Source organism: Sminthopsis crassicaudata, chromosome 4 (assembly GCF_048593235.1).
Source record: "Sminthopsis crassicaudata isolate SCR6 chromosome 4, ASM4859323v1, whole genome shotgun sequence".
Classification (NCBI taxonomy): Eukaryota; Metazoa; Chordata; class Mammalia; order Dasyuromorphia; family Dasyuridae; genus Sminthopsis; species Sminthopsis crassicaudata.
In genome coordinates, this window is record NC_133620.1 from 443,249,856 (window position 1) to 443,268,071 (window position 18,216).

Consider the following 18,216-nt stretch of genomic DNA (forward strand, 5'->3'; position numbering starts at 1 on the left):
TTGTTTGGTATATAACTGTCGTTCTTGTAAGCTCCTTTAAGGCTGGCTTATTTCATTCATCTTTGTATTTCCCAGTGCCTAGCACAGTGCCTATTTTACTCTCCTCCACAGACATCTATGGACTGATTCAATGAATGATGGGGGGAGAAGCAACTGGGTAAAGGGCTCCTGTGATGGTAGGGGGATGATAATTCTGAATGCCTTCTGCTGACCAGCTCCATTCTTCCCTTTATCTGTTTTTTACCTTTCTTTACCCCAGCACTTAGCATAGTATCTGGCACAGAGGTGGTGCTTAAATACAAGTTTATTGATTGATTGATTGATAACCCTTTTAAAAGTTTCTAGTAAGATTCCTACATTGAATCAAATAATAGTTCACATTCTAAGCTTTTAAAAATACTTTCCTCACAATAATACTATGAAATAGATGGTGCAAATATGAAATTTCCATACAGATAAGAAAACTAAGGTTCATCGGGATTATGATTTCTCTGAGGTCACACAGCTACTGGGTATCAGAGCCAGCAACAGAATTCAGCTCTCTCGGCTCCAGCTAAGCCTCTATGAATGTGCTCTTCTCTTCCAGATACAAAAGTGTATGTGGGAGGCAAATTCTGGATTTCTCCCCTCTCTAACAAACACTCTGATTTATATCACAATATTTCAAGACTTCATTCTGAGAGGTAGCTTAACTATAGAGAAAAAGTCCACATTTAATAAGCATTTATGAAGTAGTTAATTTACTAAGTTATGTGGTGTAGTGGATAAAGCACTGGGCCTCAATTTGGGAAGATAAGAGTTCAAATTGAGCCTCATATATACTAGATATGTGACCATGGCATTTACCTTAGTTTACCTTAATTCACCTCAGTTTCTCATCTGTAAAAACGGGGACACCTTAGAGAAGGAAACGACTCCAGTATTTTTGCCAAGAAAATCCCATGAACAAGTCCATGGATCACAAAGAGTTGGACTGAACAAAAAGCACCTACTAAGTGTCAGGTACTGTGCTGAGAGCTGAAAATTTCAAAAAAAACCAAAAAATGGTCCTTGCCCTCAAAGACCTAGACTGGAAAGACCTATTTTCTAATACTTCCTGTCACTATAATCTTGAATAAATCATTTAATTCTTTTAAGCCCAGTTTCTTTATTAAAATAAGAATATTTGCACTATTTACATCACAGAATTATGAGGAAAATACTAAGCATATATGAGTAAGGGCTGGGTGCTGGATCCATGGTTTCATTGGTTCAGGAAACTTCCAGATGAGGAAGTTTCTTCTGCCATTGCAAGCCAGCACCTTCTCTGGAGAGAGGACCTTATCCAGAGCCTCATGGCTTGTAATGGGCACAGGCAAGACTGGCACTTGGGTCTGCCAGGCTAGTTTTCTAGCTCTTAGGGCATTCTGCCTCTCCTTATGTGAATTATTCAATTACATGAAACCTTAATTAAGCACACATTTCAAGAACATTGTGTCATGTGATGTGAGGCGCAAAGAGTTTAGAGAAGATCAAGTCTCTGCTTTTTAGCAGAGGGATCAGACACAGGTGATATCACAGGAGAAGGAGGGTGGTTGGCACAGGGGCCCCTTGTTCTTCCCTGAAAGAGCTCCCAGCTTCTCCTCCCCAGGACTACCCCATCATCAGGAGTCCTCCTTAGTAGTGGCCTCTATCAAGAGTCTTGTCGACCCTCCTGGCTTTTGTTCTACATCTCCATCCTGCCCCCTTCTTTCTACTCTAGGGGAAGAAATGATGCCTTCCTCCTTCCCTTTGACTGCCAACCCCACTCTTAATTCTAGCAGCTCTTTCATTGACACACCATGTCACAAGGATTGTGGGGCTGCTCGGGAACCTTCACCATGCTGCATAGTGAGAAACCATGCTCTTTCCATTTTTTCTGACATCCACTCTGAGGAACATGTGTTCTGTGGACTGGAATCACAACTTGGTATTTGGAATGGGTGTGTATATGGGGAAGTGTTATAATATAATTGCTTCATTCTGCCTAAGATTCATTACCAGAGAGATATCTCTGCCAAGCCCTCTGTTCCAGAGATGGTGGCTCAAGGCACCATGACTAGACAGAGGGCGAGGGGCACAAAGACAGGAAGAGGCAGATGAAAAGTACAAATAGGGTAAAAGAACTTTCCTTTTCTCACCCCTACCCCTACTACCACCTCTGGTCTTCTAATCTGACCTCCTTATTTATGGAGGTAGCAAAAAGATCTGGTATAGACACACACACACACACACACACACACATACACACACACACACCCCTGAGGACAGGGCCAGAGAGGATCCCATAACTCTCCTGATCTTATTATCCCATGTCTTGTCAGCAAAACGGCTGCCCTGCTACTTACTCAGGTCTTGTGCGATTATATTAAATAAAATATTTAACATTTCACCAAAAAAATGAATGATGATGATGTCAGGATAGGGAAAGCAGCTCTAGACAGCAAACGACCCTATTCTCTAGCCCTGAGATTAGCCAAAGAATCACTAGATGTTTCACTCTGCGGGGAAGGTTTTAGGAGAGAAAAGTTAGGAGCCATGGTAGCTTGGATTTAATTCAGGATGGTCCTTATTTACTGGATGATCTTGAGGAATTCCCCAGCTCTTCTTCCTCTTTTGTGAACTTCTGACTAAAACACCCATGTCATTTCCAAGCTATTCTGTGAAAGGTTTCTTTGCAAGGAAGACTAGGCAAGAGTTCTAGACAAATTTCACACTTTTGGATTTTCACATGGGTTACACCTACCAAAGTACTGTGGGAAATCTGAGGAAGGAAAGATAACTTTCAGGAGGAAACTGGGGGGTGGGGGGCAGGGCTGGCTGTGGTTAGGAAATCAGGGAAAGATTCCAGAAGAGATATCTGACATATATATTAGGCCTTGGAGGGAGGGACTTGAACAGGAAGTACTCCTTAGAGTTTTTAATCTTTTTTGTTTCATAGCTACCTTGGCAGCAGGCTGGCGAAGCCTTTGGATACCTCAGAATCAATTTTTTAAAAATTAATAACTAAAGAAAATGCTGAAATTTCAACTAGAAATTATGTAGAATAAAGATGTAAGCTTTCCAATCCAAGTTTATGGACACTCCAGTTAAGGAGTCTTTCCTCTAAGGAACCTAGAAGGTTGCCAGGAAGCACAGATTCACAGACTCACTGAAATTTGGAATTGAAGCAGCCAACTAGTCCACTCATTCAGTCTCTGCTGGAAGACTTCTACGGGGGAGAAGTCTGTTCAACTTTTGTAGCTAAGAGAGGAAGTTGTTCCTGGCATCAAGCCTACATTTTCCATTTTCCCTTTAATTCCTATTCCTCATGGCCCTGCCTTCTGGTGTCAGATAGAAAACATGCAGTGCTTCTACACACCAGGAGATCATGTTCCCCTGGAGTGTTCTTTTCTCCAGGCCCAACCTGCCCAATTCCTTCAAATGTTCTTCATGTGAGAAGTCCTCAAGAACCTTCACCAAGTGACCTTCTCTGGACACTTTCAGCTTTTCAGTAATCTCCCATGGTTCCCAGAATGGAATACAATGCTCTGGATATGTTTTGACCATGGCAGAGCATAGCAGAACTATCAGCTTTGTATATCTAATGCAATTAGCTTTTTTGGTGGCCACAGTATATTATATTGAGCTTTCAGCACATTAAGTAAACTTTCATTATCTTTTTTTCAAGCAAACTGCTCTTAATCTAGAATGATAAAGCTGATTTTTTGAACTCCAAAGATTTTACATTTGTCCACTTGAAAATTTCATCTTATTAAACTCACATCAGTGTTCAAGTCAGTGAAAATCTTTGTGGATCCTTATATCTACTATGTTAGCTATCCCAGATGACTTTGGTCAGATCCTAGTGTTAACTGTCTTACCAGTCTCTAGGTCATTATTTCTCTTTTCTCATAAAGTTCAGGCTCTTGCTTCACCATTTTCCTCTCCATACCAACTTTTGCCCTTATACTAGAGATACACATACTGATGTGTTCAAATATTCTAATCTAATTCTACTACTTAACACTCATGACCTATTCCTCCACAACCTTAGCCAAGTATAGGGATAGTCATGTCTTTGTTCCATCAACAACCGTAAGCGTTCCACTTCCATGATCCCAAAATTCTAAAATTCCTTTATCAAGTCATAACTTCCTATAATTCTACCTCTTTTTATGCCTTAAAACTTCTAAACTTATTTATTTTTCCTTGGATTTCCAATTCCTTCATTCTTTAAGATTTTTCTGGATTATCACCTTCCTAATCTCTATCCTATGATTAATGAATTCAATTCTCTTTTCAAATTGTTCTCTTAAAGTTTACCAAAGCCCAATCATGGATTAAAATAGATACCATTCTGTAATTTTTTTTAGATGATACTCCTAGTACTGCTTTTCTCATTCTTTTAGACTATAAAAGCTGCTCTATTTCTTCTAAGGGATCTTTGCCTGTAGTGGTATATGTAGTGATGATCATCTGAATTAAATTAATTCACTTTTTTTTTCCTGAGGCTGGAGTTAAGTGACTTGTCCAGGGTCACACAGAAATTCATCCACTTTTAAGTTCACTGAGATTGGAGATGTCAATGTTTCATATTTCTGTCTAATGTTTGACCATATCCAGCTTACCTTGTCTTTCCCATGCAATACTGATTGCATTTCCCTTTCATCATGAGACACATCCTCAACTAAGCTTCCTTTCAGTTTTGTCACAGCTGTTTCAATGAGTACTAGAGCTACTAGTAGTTGAACTTATTTTTCCCCAGTAGTGTCCTCGACTTGTTCTGACCTGAAGGACTCATCTTCTGATGTTGTTTCTTTTATCATTTTAGTATTGCCATGGGGTTTCCATGGCAGATATTGGCCTGATTTGTCACTTCCTTCCCCAGTGGATCATCTTTTTTTTCTCAGAGATTAAGAAGAGGTTGGGGCAGCGAGATGGGCGCAGTGAATAGAGCTTCAGTCCAGGAGTCAAGAAGATCTGAGTTCAAATCTGAACTCGGACATTTAACGCTTACTAGTAGTGTGACCCAGAACAAGTCACTTAACTCCAATTGCCTTTCAAAAAATGAAAGCAAAATTAAGAAGAAGTGGCAAAAATACACAGAAGAACTATATAAGAAAGATCTTTTCATCACCAACATCCACATTGTGTGGTCTAGAGCCAGACATCCTGGAGAATGCAGTCAAATGGGCTTTAGAAAATATTGATAATAAGGTTAATGGAGGTTATAGAATTCTAGATGAGCTATTTAAAATCCTAAAAGATGCTGCTGCTAAAGTACTAGACTCAATTTGCCAGAAAATTTGGAAAACTCAAAAGTGACCACTGAATTGGAAAAGATCCATTCACATGGCAATCCTAAAGAAAATCAATGCAAAGGAATATTCATATTATTAAAACAATTATGTTCATTTCAAGTGTCAACAAAGTTATGCTTAGTTATCTTCTGCAAGCTACTTTTCAGCAATATGTGAACTGAAAACTACCAGAACAGCAGACTGGTTTTTGAAGAGGCAGAGGAACTAGAGACCAAATTGCCATTATTTGCTAGATTATGGAGAAAATCCATAACAAGGGAGTTCCAGAAAAACATTTATTTCTGCTTTACTTACTGCACTAAAGCCATTGATTGTGTGGATCACAACAAAATGTGTCAAGTTCTCAAAGATGGGAGTACCAGACCATTTTTTCTTGTCTCCTGAAGAACCTGAATATAGATCAAGAAGCAACAGTTAGAATCAAACATGGAACAATGTATTATTGGTTGAGGATTGGAAAAGGAGTACAGCAAAGCTGTATTCTGTCACTTTATTTATTTAACTTATTTTTGCAAAGTACATTGTGCAAAAAGCCAGATTGGATGAATCAAAAGCTGGAATTAAAGATTGCCAGGAGAAATATCAACGTTTTCAGATATGCAGATGATACTACTCTAATGGCAAAAAGTGAAAAGGAATTAAGAAGCCTCTTGATAAGAGTGAGAGAGAATATAAAAGCTGCTTGAAGCTTAACATTAAAAAAAATAAAAAATAAAAAAACCTTAAGATCTTGGCAACTGATTCCATCACTTCCTGGCAAACAGAGGGAGAAGAAATGGAAACAGTTTCAGATTTTACATTGTTGGGCTCAAAAATTACTGCAGATGGAGACTGCATCCATGAAATTAAAAGACACTTTTTCCCTTGGAAGGAAAGCCATGACAAAACTGAAGAGCATACCAAAAAGCAGAGATATTATCTTGCTGAAAAAAGTTCATGTAATCAAAATTATGGTTTTTCCAGTAGCAATGTATGATTGTGAAAGTTGGACTATAAGGAAAACTGAGTGCCACAGAACTGTCAATTTTTTGAATTGCGATGCTGGAGAAGACTTGAGAATTCCTTGGATAGCAAGGAGAGCAAATCAGTTGGTACTTAAAGAAATTAATTCAGGCTAGAAGCTCAAATAATTTGGCTATATAATGAGAAGATGGCACTCATTGGAAAAGGAACTTGATGTGGGGAGAGACTTTGAAGGCAAGGAGAATAGTAGATGATGAGATGGATAGATAGTGTCATAGAAACAATGAACATGAACAGATTTTGAGAGAGAGAGAATGAAGGATAGAAGGGAGGCTGGCTCTTATGGTCCATGGAGTAACAAAGATTTAGACTGAGCAACAAGAACAAAAATCCTGGATTACCCTAATTATGTCCCCTTGTGCTGTTGAACAGAACTGGAGGAAATCATGCAACCAAGTAGAGTGGTCCATTACTAATTTATGTTAGCTAATCTCATCCCTTTTTTCCTCCTTAAAATTGATTCTCTAGTCCACTACCTCTAGATGCTGTTCCAAACCTTCTCTTTGCTTTAAGTCTTCCATTCAAGCCTCCCCCACTATCTTAGCTGAGAAAATAGAAACAATTTTATTGTTTCTTCTTCTCTTCATTTCTACATCTCAAAATCTTTGACTTCATTCTCCATTTTCTCCTTTTCCTCATTCTCTGATGAAAAGATGTTGCTTCTCATACCTTTTATATGTCCTCTTGATTCTATCTCATCCTCTTTTCAAGTATATTGCCCCTATGATTATCTCCCTTCCCTTCTTGTCTTCCATTTCTCCCTCTCCCTAAAGAACATTAACTTGATCCTTAAATTCTCTGTTGTTTCTATGCTTGTTGCTTCCACTTTCTGATACTGCTCACAGATGGCTTGCCTTCCAATCTGTGTCTGTTTTATGGCTTCATTTCCCATCTCCTCTCCCCTAAACATGGGTATCCCAAGGCTGTGCCCATGTATCATTTTGTCTTCTCTCTCTACACTTTCACTTGACCTTATAATGCTCTTTATATGACCTTATAAACTCCCATGATCTTCATCAAGCTTCAATGATCATTTCTATGCATATGATTCCTAGATCTAGATATCCATTGTAGACTCTCTGCTTTACTCAATTTATGTACTCCAAATATCCAGTGGACTTTTCAAGATGAATGTGCCATTGGCAGCTCAAAGTCAACATTTCAAACAGAACTGATTTGCTTTCTCTCCATTTCCAACCAACTTCCTTATCCCTATTAAGGCTGATACACCTTTCCAATCACCCATGGTATTTATTATCCTCAGTTCTCCACTCTCCCTTGTCCCCTTTTTCATTCAGTTGATAAATCTGGACATTTCTCCTTCCACAACGTCTCTTACAAACATCCCCTCCTCTCTACTCACACAGTTAACAACTTAGTTTAGGCTCTTATCCTCTTTCCTAGACAATTATAACAATTTTTTATTGCCCTGAAATTCATCCCACTCCAATTCATTCTTCACAAGCTGACAAAATATTTCCTAAAGCACAGGTCTGAGCAATAAACTACAGTGTTTCCTTATTGCTTTTAGGATCAAATAAAAACTCTCTAGTTTGGTATTTTAAATACTCTTCAGTCAGTTTATCCACTGGCTTTTAAGGACTTCTAGATTAATCAAGGATTTTACTGAACTTATTTTAAGGCTAGGATTGATTGATTTAATGTTCTCAATACCATAAGGTATCAAGGCATAGTATCATGGTACTTTAAGTGGAATGAAATGATTTGATTGACTCAATCTACGCTCACCCTTTTAAAAAGGAAAAAAAAAAATCAAAGCGTTCAAGTAGTTTACATTCTATCAGAGGTGTCCTTATAGAAGGATATACAGAAGACATACACAAAAAATACAAGATAGTTTTGGAGAGGGCAGTTAGATAATACAGCAGATAGAGCACCTGACCTGGAATCAGGAAGACCTGATAGCTGTGTGACCCTGGGCAAATCACTAAACCCTGTATGTCTTAGTTCTTCGTCTATAAAATGAATGGGAGAAGGAAATGGCAAACTACTGCAGTATCTCAACCAAAACAAAACAAAACAAAACACAAACCTAAACAGGGATATAGGACACCACTAAAAAACCACAACAAAATAACAAAAAGGTTTGGGAAGGAGGATTTTAGCAGCTGGAGGTTTCAAGAAAGGCTTCATGTAGAAAGGAGTGCTTGAGCTGTTCTGGAAATTAAAAATTAAACTTTTATAGGTAGAATTGAGATGCATTCTAGGTATGGGGCACAGGAATGGGAAATGGGAGAGTCCTGGGCTTGTGGCAATATAGAGAGATTATTGGCTGAATGGCAAACTTACAGAATCTTTCTGGAGAGAAATCGAGTAACACACAGTAAAAATTACACACTGCCCTTTCACTAATCAACACTTTAACCCAATCATTTCATTAATGATGCTATGCTATGAAAGTCTTATCAAAAACATGAACTATATATTTAAAGATTTCATGACATCATTATATATAACTACAAAAAACTGGAAAGAACCTAGATGTCCAAGAATAGGGGAATGGTAAAATAAGGTGTGATATAGTTACATAATGAAATGCTATAATAAAATTAGGAATAAGGGAGAATACAAATAAGTATGGAAAGACCTTTATGAAAGAATGAAAAAACAAAAATAAGAAAAGAGTGAGAATGATGATGTTCACAGTATGACCACATAAGGAGAAACATGAATGAGAAAATCCTAATAAGGATTTGGAAAGGTTGGAACAATTGTTCTGATGTTTTATATGCTGAAGTTAATTTTGTTCACATGAATGATTTGGAAGAAGTTGAAGTCCTTGGAAAGTCACTGGATAAAATGAATTATGATACACAGGAGATGTTTTTGGATTGACTGAAGAAACTCATTCGTGTCCTGAGGCTTTTGTATCAAGTAGCTGACCAGTTCTAAGCCCTGGAAGATTCCAATGGAGCAGTTCTCACCAAGCTCCCAAAAGGTAATTGGCAAACCTTTCAAAACAGAACCATTATCTTTGCTCCCAAACCCCCTCCACTTTCAAACTTCACTTATTTCTGTCAAAAAACAACAACACAAAAACAAAACAAAACAAAAAAAAAAAAAACATCTTTCTACTTTCTCGGTTTTATAACCACAGCATTAACTCTTCATTCTCCCTCACTCCACATATTAATCAGATAAATATTTATTAGGCATCTACTGTGTATTAGGCACTGGGGATACAAATATAAATAAAAACAAGGGAAGTTCATGCTCTAGAGAAGCTTGCAATCTAATGGGGAAAGACACAAAGGACACTGAAGAGTATCAAGGAGACCCAGAAGCAGCGTGCTGGTGGGAAATGGGGCAGTGCTTAGCTCCCTCTTTCTTTTAATAGCTTTTTATTTTCAAAATATAAGGAAAGATAGCTTTCAACATTTACCCTTGCAAAACTTAAGTGTTCCAAACTTTTCTCCCTCTCTTCCCCCTTCCCTAGACAGCAACCTAATAGAGGTTAAACATATGCAATTCTTCTAAGCCTATTTCCACATTTATCAAGCTGCCAAGAAAAATCAGATCAAAAAGGGAAAAAGTGAGAAAGAAAACAAAAAGCAAGCAAACAAGAAAGGTGAAAATACCATGTTGTGATTATACATTCAGTTCCCATAATCCTCGCTGGATGCAAATGGCTCAAGTTCTCTTTCTGAATGCCAATGGCTCTATCACAAGCCTGTTGGAACTGTTAGCCCCCTCTTTCAACAGAGCCGCAGAGGTCCACGGCCCAGCAGTCCAGGCCAATTCAATCTTGTAGCAAAATGAAACACAGACAGTTAACTGCCAAGTCTTTTCGATTTCTATTATCTCTTGCTTCTGACCTTCTCCCACCTGTGTTCGCTCAGGTTCCCACATCACTGCTTGCTTAGATTGGCTTTTAGATTGATTTTTCTGCTTTTATTCACTACTCCATCCCTATGATTCGGCTGCTAAAGTGGTTTTCCTTAAATGCAAATCTGACCAAGTCATACAGATCACTGCCCCTGTCCCTAAAAGCCACCATCACCACTTTCTGGTTGCCTCTAGGGTATCCCACAGAAATGCTTCTGCTCAGTTTTTAAAGCCCTTCACAGTCCGGCTATAAACCTCTCTGTCCAACCTGCTCGTGTTCCTGAGGGCAATCCTGCAAAGCCGCCCTGGCTCTGGCCCTTCCACATGACTGGCCATCTCCGAGTCTTTCACTGCCATATCCCGTGACTGGAATATATATTTCTTCATCTCTGCCTCATGGATCCTGTTCTTGCTAAGACTTTCTTGATCCCCTTAATAGGTAGTGTCCTCCCTCTTAAACTATCTTGGGTTTTTGCAACTCCCCATTTTATTTCTATCTCTTCTGTACATCCTTAGGTGATGGGGGAACTGTCCAATGGAGCTTGCACATCATGTTCTTCCCGACACTCCTCCATGGGAACGTTGGGTGAATGTATGTCTAAGGAAAGCCCTGGTGCACTGTCGGCTGCTGAGCCCTGAGGAATGAGCAGCTGGCCAAAGTGATCTCTCTGCTTCCTGTCAGTGAGCAGGGCAGGGGCAACGGGGGGCTCCAGTTGGGGGGGTGGCACTAGCAGCCAACCCGTGGCTGGGAGCTCAGCGAGGGGGATCTGGGTGTTGGTCATCAGAGGGGAAGGAGCCCTGGAGAGGCCTCCAAGGTCGGGCCCAGCTGAGCAGCGGATGGCCCCGCAGCCCACGTGCTGTGACTGGCAGCGGGGGAGCAAACCTGGAGCAGGGAATGCTTCCTAGCAAGGGATGGAGGTTAGAGCAGAATTGCCCAGTTTCCAGGAGCTTTTTATACTTCTTGCTATTTCTTTTCAGTAAATATCATTTTGTAAAGTTAACTGAGGGTGCTGCAGCGGCCAGAGGGCTGGGCCTGCAGTCAGGGAGGCTTCTTTCTGAGTTCAAATTTGGCCTCGGACACTTCCCAGCGGGGAGACCCTGAACGAGTCATTTAACCCTGTTTTTCCTGAGCTGGCAAATGATTCCAGTATCTTTGCCAAGAAAATCCCAAACGGGATCAAGAAGAGTCAGACAGACGGAACAATAATGAAAAAGCTGCCGATGTTAACCTGAGATACTCCTCACTGCTTTCTGTTACCGGTGATTCCTCTTGGGACAGTCTGTCAGAACGGGGCTCAGAGAGCTCCCCGGAGCGCGCTGCTCTGGCCTCCGCTGCCCGGGAGCTGGTCAAAGACAAGGACCCCGGATTCACGGTGCCTCCCGTGTACAAGCCCCTTTTAAGCAGACGTTTTCATGTATTATATGTGTGTCCCAGTGCTTGCCACTCACTAAATACAGAATGATTGACTGAAGGGGAACTTATGAGATTACAGCTAGAAAGGTAGAAGGAGGAATGAAAAAGCATTATGTCGCACTTTTGGATTGCCAGGTCCCCCGGGAATGCACCAGGGACAATGCCTCAGCTCTGGGGGCAGTGCCCAGTGCTACCGCGAAGGAGAACTGGCCCGTGTTGGCTCATTCTGGCTCCCTGGCTGCTCCAGAAGCTTCGGGGTTATCGATTCTGTGGCTCTGCCTAGGGTGGCCATGGCCTGGGACGGCCCAGCCAGGTGAGCGCGCCCTTCCTTACTCATTAACCGCGCCGGGCTCCCGCCCAAAGAGGAGGACTCTCAGACTGGGAGGATTCCTGCGGAGGGATCACCGCGGCCGGGCCCCGGAGGAAGCTCTAGGGCTGCTGCGCCTTCTCCTGAGGGAGACAAGCAGAGCAATCTGACACCCCGGCCGCGGAGGGATAAACTGATGCACGGAGGGAGGCCCGACTCCCGGGGAAGATGAGCCGGCAGCCGGCACCCGGGCAGGAGGGCGGGTCGGCCTGGTGAGAGAGAGGGCCTTTGAATGCCAAGCCAGGCCGGCGTTGGGTTCTGGGGGCCCTGGGGAGCCCCTGGGGCTTAGGAAGGAGCAAAGTTACTTTGGGGGCTAAATGGAGGAGGTGCGGGTGACCGCCAGCAGGGGTCAGAGGCCACCACCCAACACCCCACTGACGGGAGCGCCCACGTGTCCACAAGGCCCGGATCTTCCCCTCTTCCCTGAGGTTACGTGGCCTCCCGACCCGGGCTGCTGGTCTCACGTTCCCTTCTCATGACACCCTGGGATCCCCCGGAACGCGGGTCACGTGTGTGGTTTTGGTGGCTGGACCTCGCGACATCGGGAAGGGAGGTTCTAGTAGGAGGGAGCTGGTTCGAGTCCTGTTTGACACTTTTGGGGGGAGGCGTTGGGGTAAGTCACTTCAAATTCTCAGGGTGTTTCCTCAAATGAAGGCTGTGCTCCTGCTCAATACTATTATCCCCCGGCGGGTACAGGTCGGCGGGGTCGGGGTCACCGCGAGCCCACAGCCCCGTAGCGCAGCCTCTTCGCTTGGAAGCCCGAGGCCAGTGTCAAGCGGCGGGATTCGCACGCAGGCCCTTTGCCTCTGGAGTCGGGCTCTCCCCCCATCCGGGTGCTTGGCGCTGTCAGGGTAACTGGGGACTCCAAAGGCGCCTCCCGCAGAGCACGTGACTGGGATTGGGGAGAGTGGGGAGAGCGATGGGTCTGGAGTCAGAGGTCCTGGATTCGAAATCTGCCGGTCCCAAGCCCGCCCGGGGGCGGAGCACGCTGGGCACTCGCAAGATACTACTTACCTCGCTGCGCCGCGGCCTCGTCAGTCAGGTGACCAGGCTGGACCGCGTGGCCTCTGAACGCCCGCCCCTCTCCACACCTGCGAGCCGGAGGACCTCCTTCAAGCCCCGCCTCAAGTTACTCCCCCTCAGCCTCCGCCCCTAGCGCGCGAAGGGGCGGGGCCTCCTGTGCGTCGCTATAGCGACGGCGACAACATGGCTTCTCTGAGCTCGGGGTTAGAGGGTCCTGACCCCGGGTCGCTGAGCGCAGAGCAGCTCTCCCGACTGCGGGATTTCAAGGTGAGCACAGCCCCGGCGTAAGGAGGAAGGGCGGGGGGAGGGGTGGTGTGTAAGGTAATGTGGACACCGTACGGAGGGGCCCGGAGAGGAGCGAGAGGTGGGCTGAACTTCGTTTCCCGACCGCCCCTCCTCAGGGAACCCGGATTCGGTCGGAGAAGTGGGAATGGGCGGGGCTTCTTCTCCCCTACCTCCTTCCTTAGCCACGCCCCTGCCTCCCTCTCAGATCAGCACGCGCATAGCGAACGAGAAGTACCTGCGCTCGCACAAGGAGGTGAAGCTGCTTCTGAGCGGCTTTTTCAGGTAGGTGGCTGGCTAGACCTCCCCGGCCCCGACACGCCCCCACGCACGGCCCGAGTCCGGGCTGCCGCCGCCCGGAAGTGGGCGCCCCATCCTGGGAGGGAAGCTCAACTCTTGAAACGATCGGTAGAAACTTCGTGCAGCGCCCCAACCGTCGTAAAGGCGGGCAGCGCTGCGAGGAAAGGAATCCCCCTCGGCCCATTGGGGCCATTCCCCACGTTACTGCGGGCCGCCCCCGGGGAGGCACGGGGTCTCTCGGTGACGGGCGCGTCTTCCGGGGCCAGATGAAGGCACGGACGAAGTGCGTTGGGGCGCGGGCCCTGTGTTACGCTGGAAGCCCAAACGAGGGGCTCCCCGCTAACCCCTTCCCTACTTGTGGTTAGGTTCATTATATAGGAACCTAAAAGGATGGAAAGAAATGGATTACGCTCTGTCCCTGTTACTCCGTAAAGAGATTTTTAAAATTCAAGAACAAATTGGAGGGGGGGGGTTTGGAGAATAAACCCGTTATCGTTATCTAAGGCAGTGAAAGTGAGGGGTCCGGGTCTTGGTCCTGCACTTGGCAGCTGGGGGGGTGCAGAGGCTGGGTTTGTGGTCTGGCTCACCTTGCCAAGTTCAGCCCTTAATCCAGATCTACAGGGACTCAGTTGGAGAAGGCGGGGATCCAGGGGAACACCTGAACGACATAATTGCTAAAGGCCCGGCTCTGCCACAGGCTTGGTCTATGGAGGGCTGGGGAGGCGGAAGGGGGAGAGGGGGACGTGCTAGGAGGTAAGAGGAGCTGGCCGGCGGGCGAGTTTCTCCCACTTGGTCTGAAGAAAGTCCAAGGGGAGGCTGTTTGTCATGAAGGTGCAGTGGGGGTAGAGTGCCAGAGGTGGCCATGGGGCACGTTGGTCACCAGATGACGCCTTGTCCCCTTCTCTTCAGATTCTTTTGGTGCTGTGTGGCAGGGAAGATGGGAAATGGTGGGAAGTGAATAGTTAGGGTTCGTCTGCTCTTTATGGCTGCATGGCAACAGAATGAAAACATTGTTTTTCATTTTTTGGATGCTTCAGATGGCTCTGCTGGGAGAGGGTTCCCGAGCTTGGGGGAATGGAACCCGCACCCCACGTGCCTGCCCTTCAGTATTTTGTAGGGTTTGCCTCCGGGGTATTTAGCTGCCTCTCCATAGTCTTACACTGGCAGAGCGGTCTTCCCAAGTTGGATCTTTCAAATCCTATTTTTTTTACTGGCATTCAGTCACAGATCTTAAACATGTATTATTTATTGTAATGTACATATTAACATATGAGAATATATGCAGAATATGTGTGCTCAGGTATGTAAAATATGATAGAATTTCAAACTTAGGGATAAAAGCTGGGAACTAATTTATTTTACATATTTTAAACCTCAGGCTTAGTTTGAAGTACATGATGTATTACACAGTAATTTTCTCTTTTATTAGACCAAAAAAAAAAAAAAAAAGGGCAAAATCTGGATTTTGCTGGATTCGAGAAATTCTCAGACATAAAAAAGCATTACTTTATTTCGTCAAGACCTGACACAGGATATGTGGCTGATACCTGAGGGGGAGTCTAAAAGCTGGAAAAGTAATACAAAGAAAAACAATGAATTGCAACTCCTAGGCTGAAATAGCACCACCTGTATTCTATAGTTCTCAGTATAAAATAAGATGGTAAACCATGGCAATCTTTCCTTTTTAAAGAACTTCACACCATCTATCTCCAATTTCATAATGTAAATCATTAAGAAAGTAGAGTTCATTTTAAACCAACCTGCTTATCCCATAAAGTGAGAGATAACCTGCATGCATTTCATTTGTGAGTAGTTCTTCTTAATCTGGGAGTCCAGGAGCCACAAAAGGTGTGTGGATAAACTTCAGGAAACTCAAATTCAGATGGGGAAAAATTACATCTTTACTTCAATAAAGTTGATTTCCTTTGTAATCCAAAATATTTTATTTTATGCATTTGAAAATATGATTCTAAGAAGGGGTTCTAGAGACTCTAGAGCCCAGTGTAGAAAACATAAGAATGTTTTTCTGTCAAGAATAGATCAGATTATAATCAATTTTTTAGTAAAACCAAAAACCCAAAAACCCCCTAATTATGCCATGAATCAACCTTTCTTTCTAATGAGAATGCCTTATGAAATCAAGAACTATTTGTTTTTAAGTCTTTTTTCCCTTTCTCTTACCCTTTTGTATTCTCCAGAGAAATGTTTTTGAAAAGACCAGTGGACATTCAAGAATTTGCTGCAGGTGAGATTATAATTTTGGGGCGTTTGAACAAATTGGGGCAAAAGCTATTGCAGCTTTAGACTGGCAAAGTCCCTGCAGAATAGGGTTTATTTGGTGGGATCCTGGCAAGTAGGAGCCCCTTTTTTTCAAGGTCATTTCTTCATACTATGGACAGATGAAAGATGAGGCAGAACATCCCAGGGGAGGTAGTTGTTAAGTTCTACACCAGTGGTCCTCAAACTTTTTAAATAGGGGACCAGTTCACTGTCCCTCAGACTGTTGGAGGGCCAGACTATAATAAAAAGAAAAACTCACACTCTGTCTCTGCCCCTCAGCCCATTTGCCATAACCTGGCGGGCCACATAAATGTCTTCAACAGCCGCATCTGGCCTGTGGGCCGTAGTTTGAGAACCCCTGTTCTACACCATAGCCTCCATGCACAAGTCTTTTTGTCCCTAAAAGTGGGAGGGGGAGGGGAGAAGGAAAGGAAGAAGGAAGGCTCCCTGATGCATTCCATCCCTGGGATAAACTCCTACCTCACCTCTGCCTCTTATAATCCCTTTCTTTAGGGATTCAGTTCAGTGCTACATTGTACAGAAAGCTGATCCAGTATCCAGATGCTAATACTCTTATGTCTAGAAATTATATTTAGTTTTGTGTATGTTTTTTTTTTTGTAAGACCATAAGCTCTTTGTGGCCAGAAACTTTTTTTTTTTTTGTCTCTGGATCCTTAGAACCTAATGGTACTTGGCACATAATAGTTTAAATGTTAAGTTAAACAAAGGAAGCAAGAGTTCTTTGGTGCAATAGTATTTGGTTAGGAAGTGGTGGATGTACAGGCCAGATGACCTCATGGCCCCTTTCTACTAGACTGAAGAATTATTAGTAGATTATCTTCAATGCTATTTAAGCAAATTACAACAAGCAAATATTGCCTGATTCATACTCTGCTGTCTGTAGGAAATCTTGGTGGTGTCTTCCTGAGGTCTGGCTCCCTGTGAGAGGATAATCTCAGAAAGGGTGAGAAAGAAATGAACTAGGGAGCAGAAAAGCGCAGAAAATCTTTCTTCAGAATTTCCCTTGGGCATCAGCAGGTAGATAAGCAAATATAGTTTTTTTTTTTTTTTTCCCTGAGGCTGGGGTTAAGTGACTTGCCCAGGGTCACACAGCTAGGAAGTGTTAAGTGTCTGAGACCAAATTTGAACTCTGGTCCTCCTGAATTCAAGGCTGGTGCTCTATCCACTGTGCCCCTCAAATACAGTTAATTAAACCAAGGGAAGCTGAGTCTTTGGAGAAAGGGAACTTTTCCCACAAAGTCATGACATGATGTTGAGATTCACTTCTCTTTCTTACAGTATTGTAAACGGTTTGCACCACATCTTTGCCCCCCCACTCAAATTACTTCTTTTTGCTTAACTCAGACTACTTCACAGATCCAAGACTTCCTGGGAAGATACAGATGCAATTAATTGAATTACAAAAGCAAAAGCAATTAGCAGAACCATGATGTTCAGCTATTGGGAACAAAGGTGAGAGAAAATCTAGCTTTTTGGATTTTACCACACCCACTGAAGCTTTATTGTGAAAATATATACTTTTGTGTCCAGAGCTTAAAAGACTGTTGGCAGAAATAGTTGGTACTTCATTTCGTTGAAGTTTAGTGGAGGTGAAGAGAGCAAGGAGAGTCAATGTGTTAGGAAAAGCAAGGCATATTTGACCTAGTGAGGTAGGAGCAACTGAAGGCACAAAAAGTGAGTGAAAAGGAGACAGCTTTAGTGATTATTAAACCTTGTAAATTGTGCTTTTCCCGCTCAACTTCAGACTTTTGCCATCTCCTGTGCCTCCTTGGCAGAGAAGGGCTTGAGGGCTTTTGTCTGTCCCATACAAAAGCTCCTGGTTCATTCCCTCTCATCTGGAGATGCAATTCTTCACGGTACCAAGAATAAGGAGAGGCAGAAGCTCTCAGTTCCTTTGCTAACAAGATTATTTTCTGGTGCAAACAGTCTAGTGGCACCAATTCAGTTTTGCTGTTAGGACTGGGTGCATGATTTTTAGTCCAAGGGATTTCTGAAATAACTTTGACCTTTTTGGAGGAATGGGGCAAACTTCACATTGCTGGCATAGCTAAACCTGTTCCTGTTTCACAGGGTCATAGGACATTAAGAAATCTGCTCTGTCATCATGGGTTCGTAAGTTGCCCTGGTCTTTGCCCCTTGTGTTATAAAACTTTGCATTAAAATAGACCCTTCCCTGCTTTATTTCATTGTAGTCCTGAGTCCCTGCTCTGTTCCTATTACTGACAAGATGGTTAGCAAAGTACTGTCACTGTAGAACTCAAACGACTCCTCCATTCTTGGGACCTGTGTTCCTTCTGCAAATTCAGTCTAGTGTAGATCCCATAATATGCTGGATGTTG

General features: G+C 43.4%; 1 protein-coding gene across 1 annotated transcript; it reads left to right on the top strand.

Moving 5' to 3' along the window:
• The first annotated feature begins 13,124 nt into the window (after nucleotides 1–13,124).
• RIIAD1 (regulatory subunit of type II PKA R-subunit domain containing 1) lies at nucleotides 13,125–18,058 on the top strand. Its single transcript, XM_074263478.1, has 5 exons — nucleotides 13,125–13,261; nucleotides 13,485–13,561; nucleotides 15,775–15,821; nucleotides 17,222–17,329; nucleotides 17,948–18,058. Exons 1-4 carry the CDS (start codon nucleotides 13,178–13,180, stop codon nucleotides 17,305–17,307), a joined length of 294 nt encoding a protein of 97 aa, XP_074119579.1. The 5' UTR covers nucleotides 13,125–13,177; the 3' UTR covers nucleotides 17,308–17,329; nucleotides 17,948–18,058.
• Nucleotides 18,059–18,216: the final 158 nt, after the last annotated feature.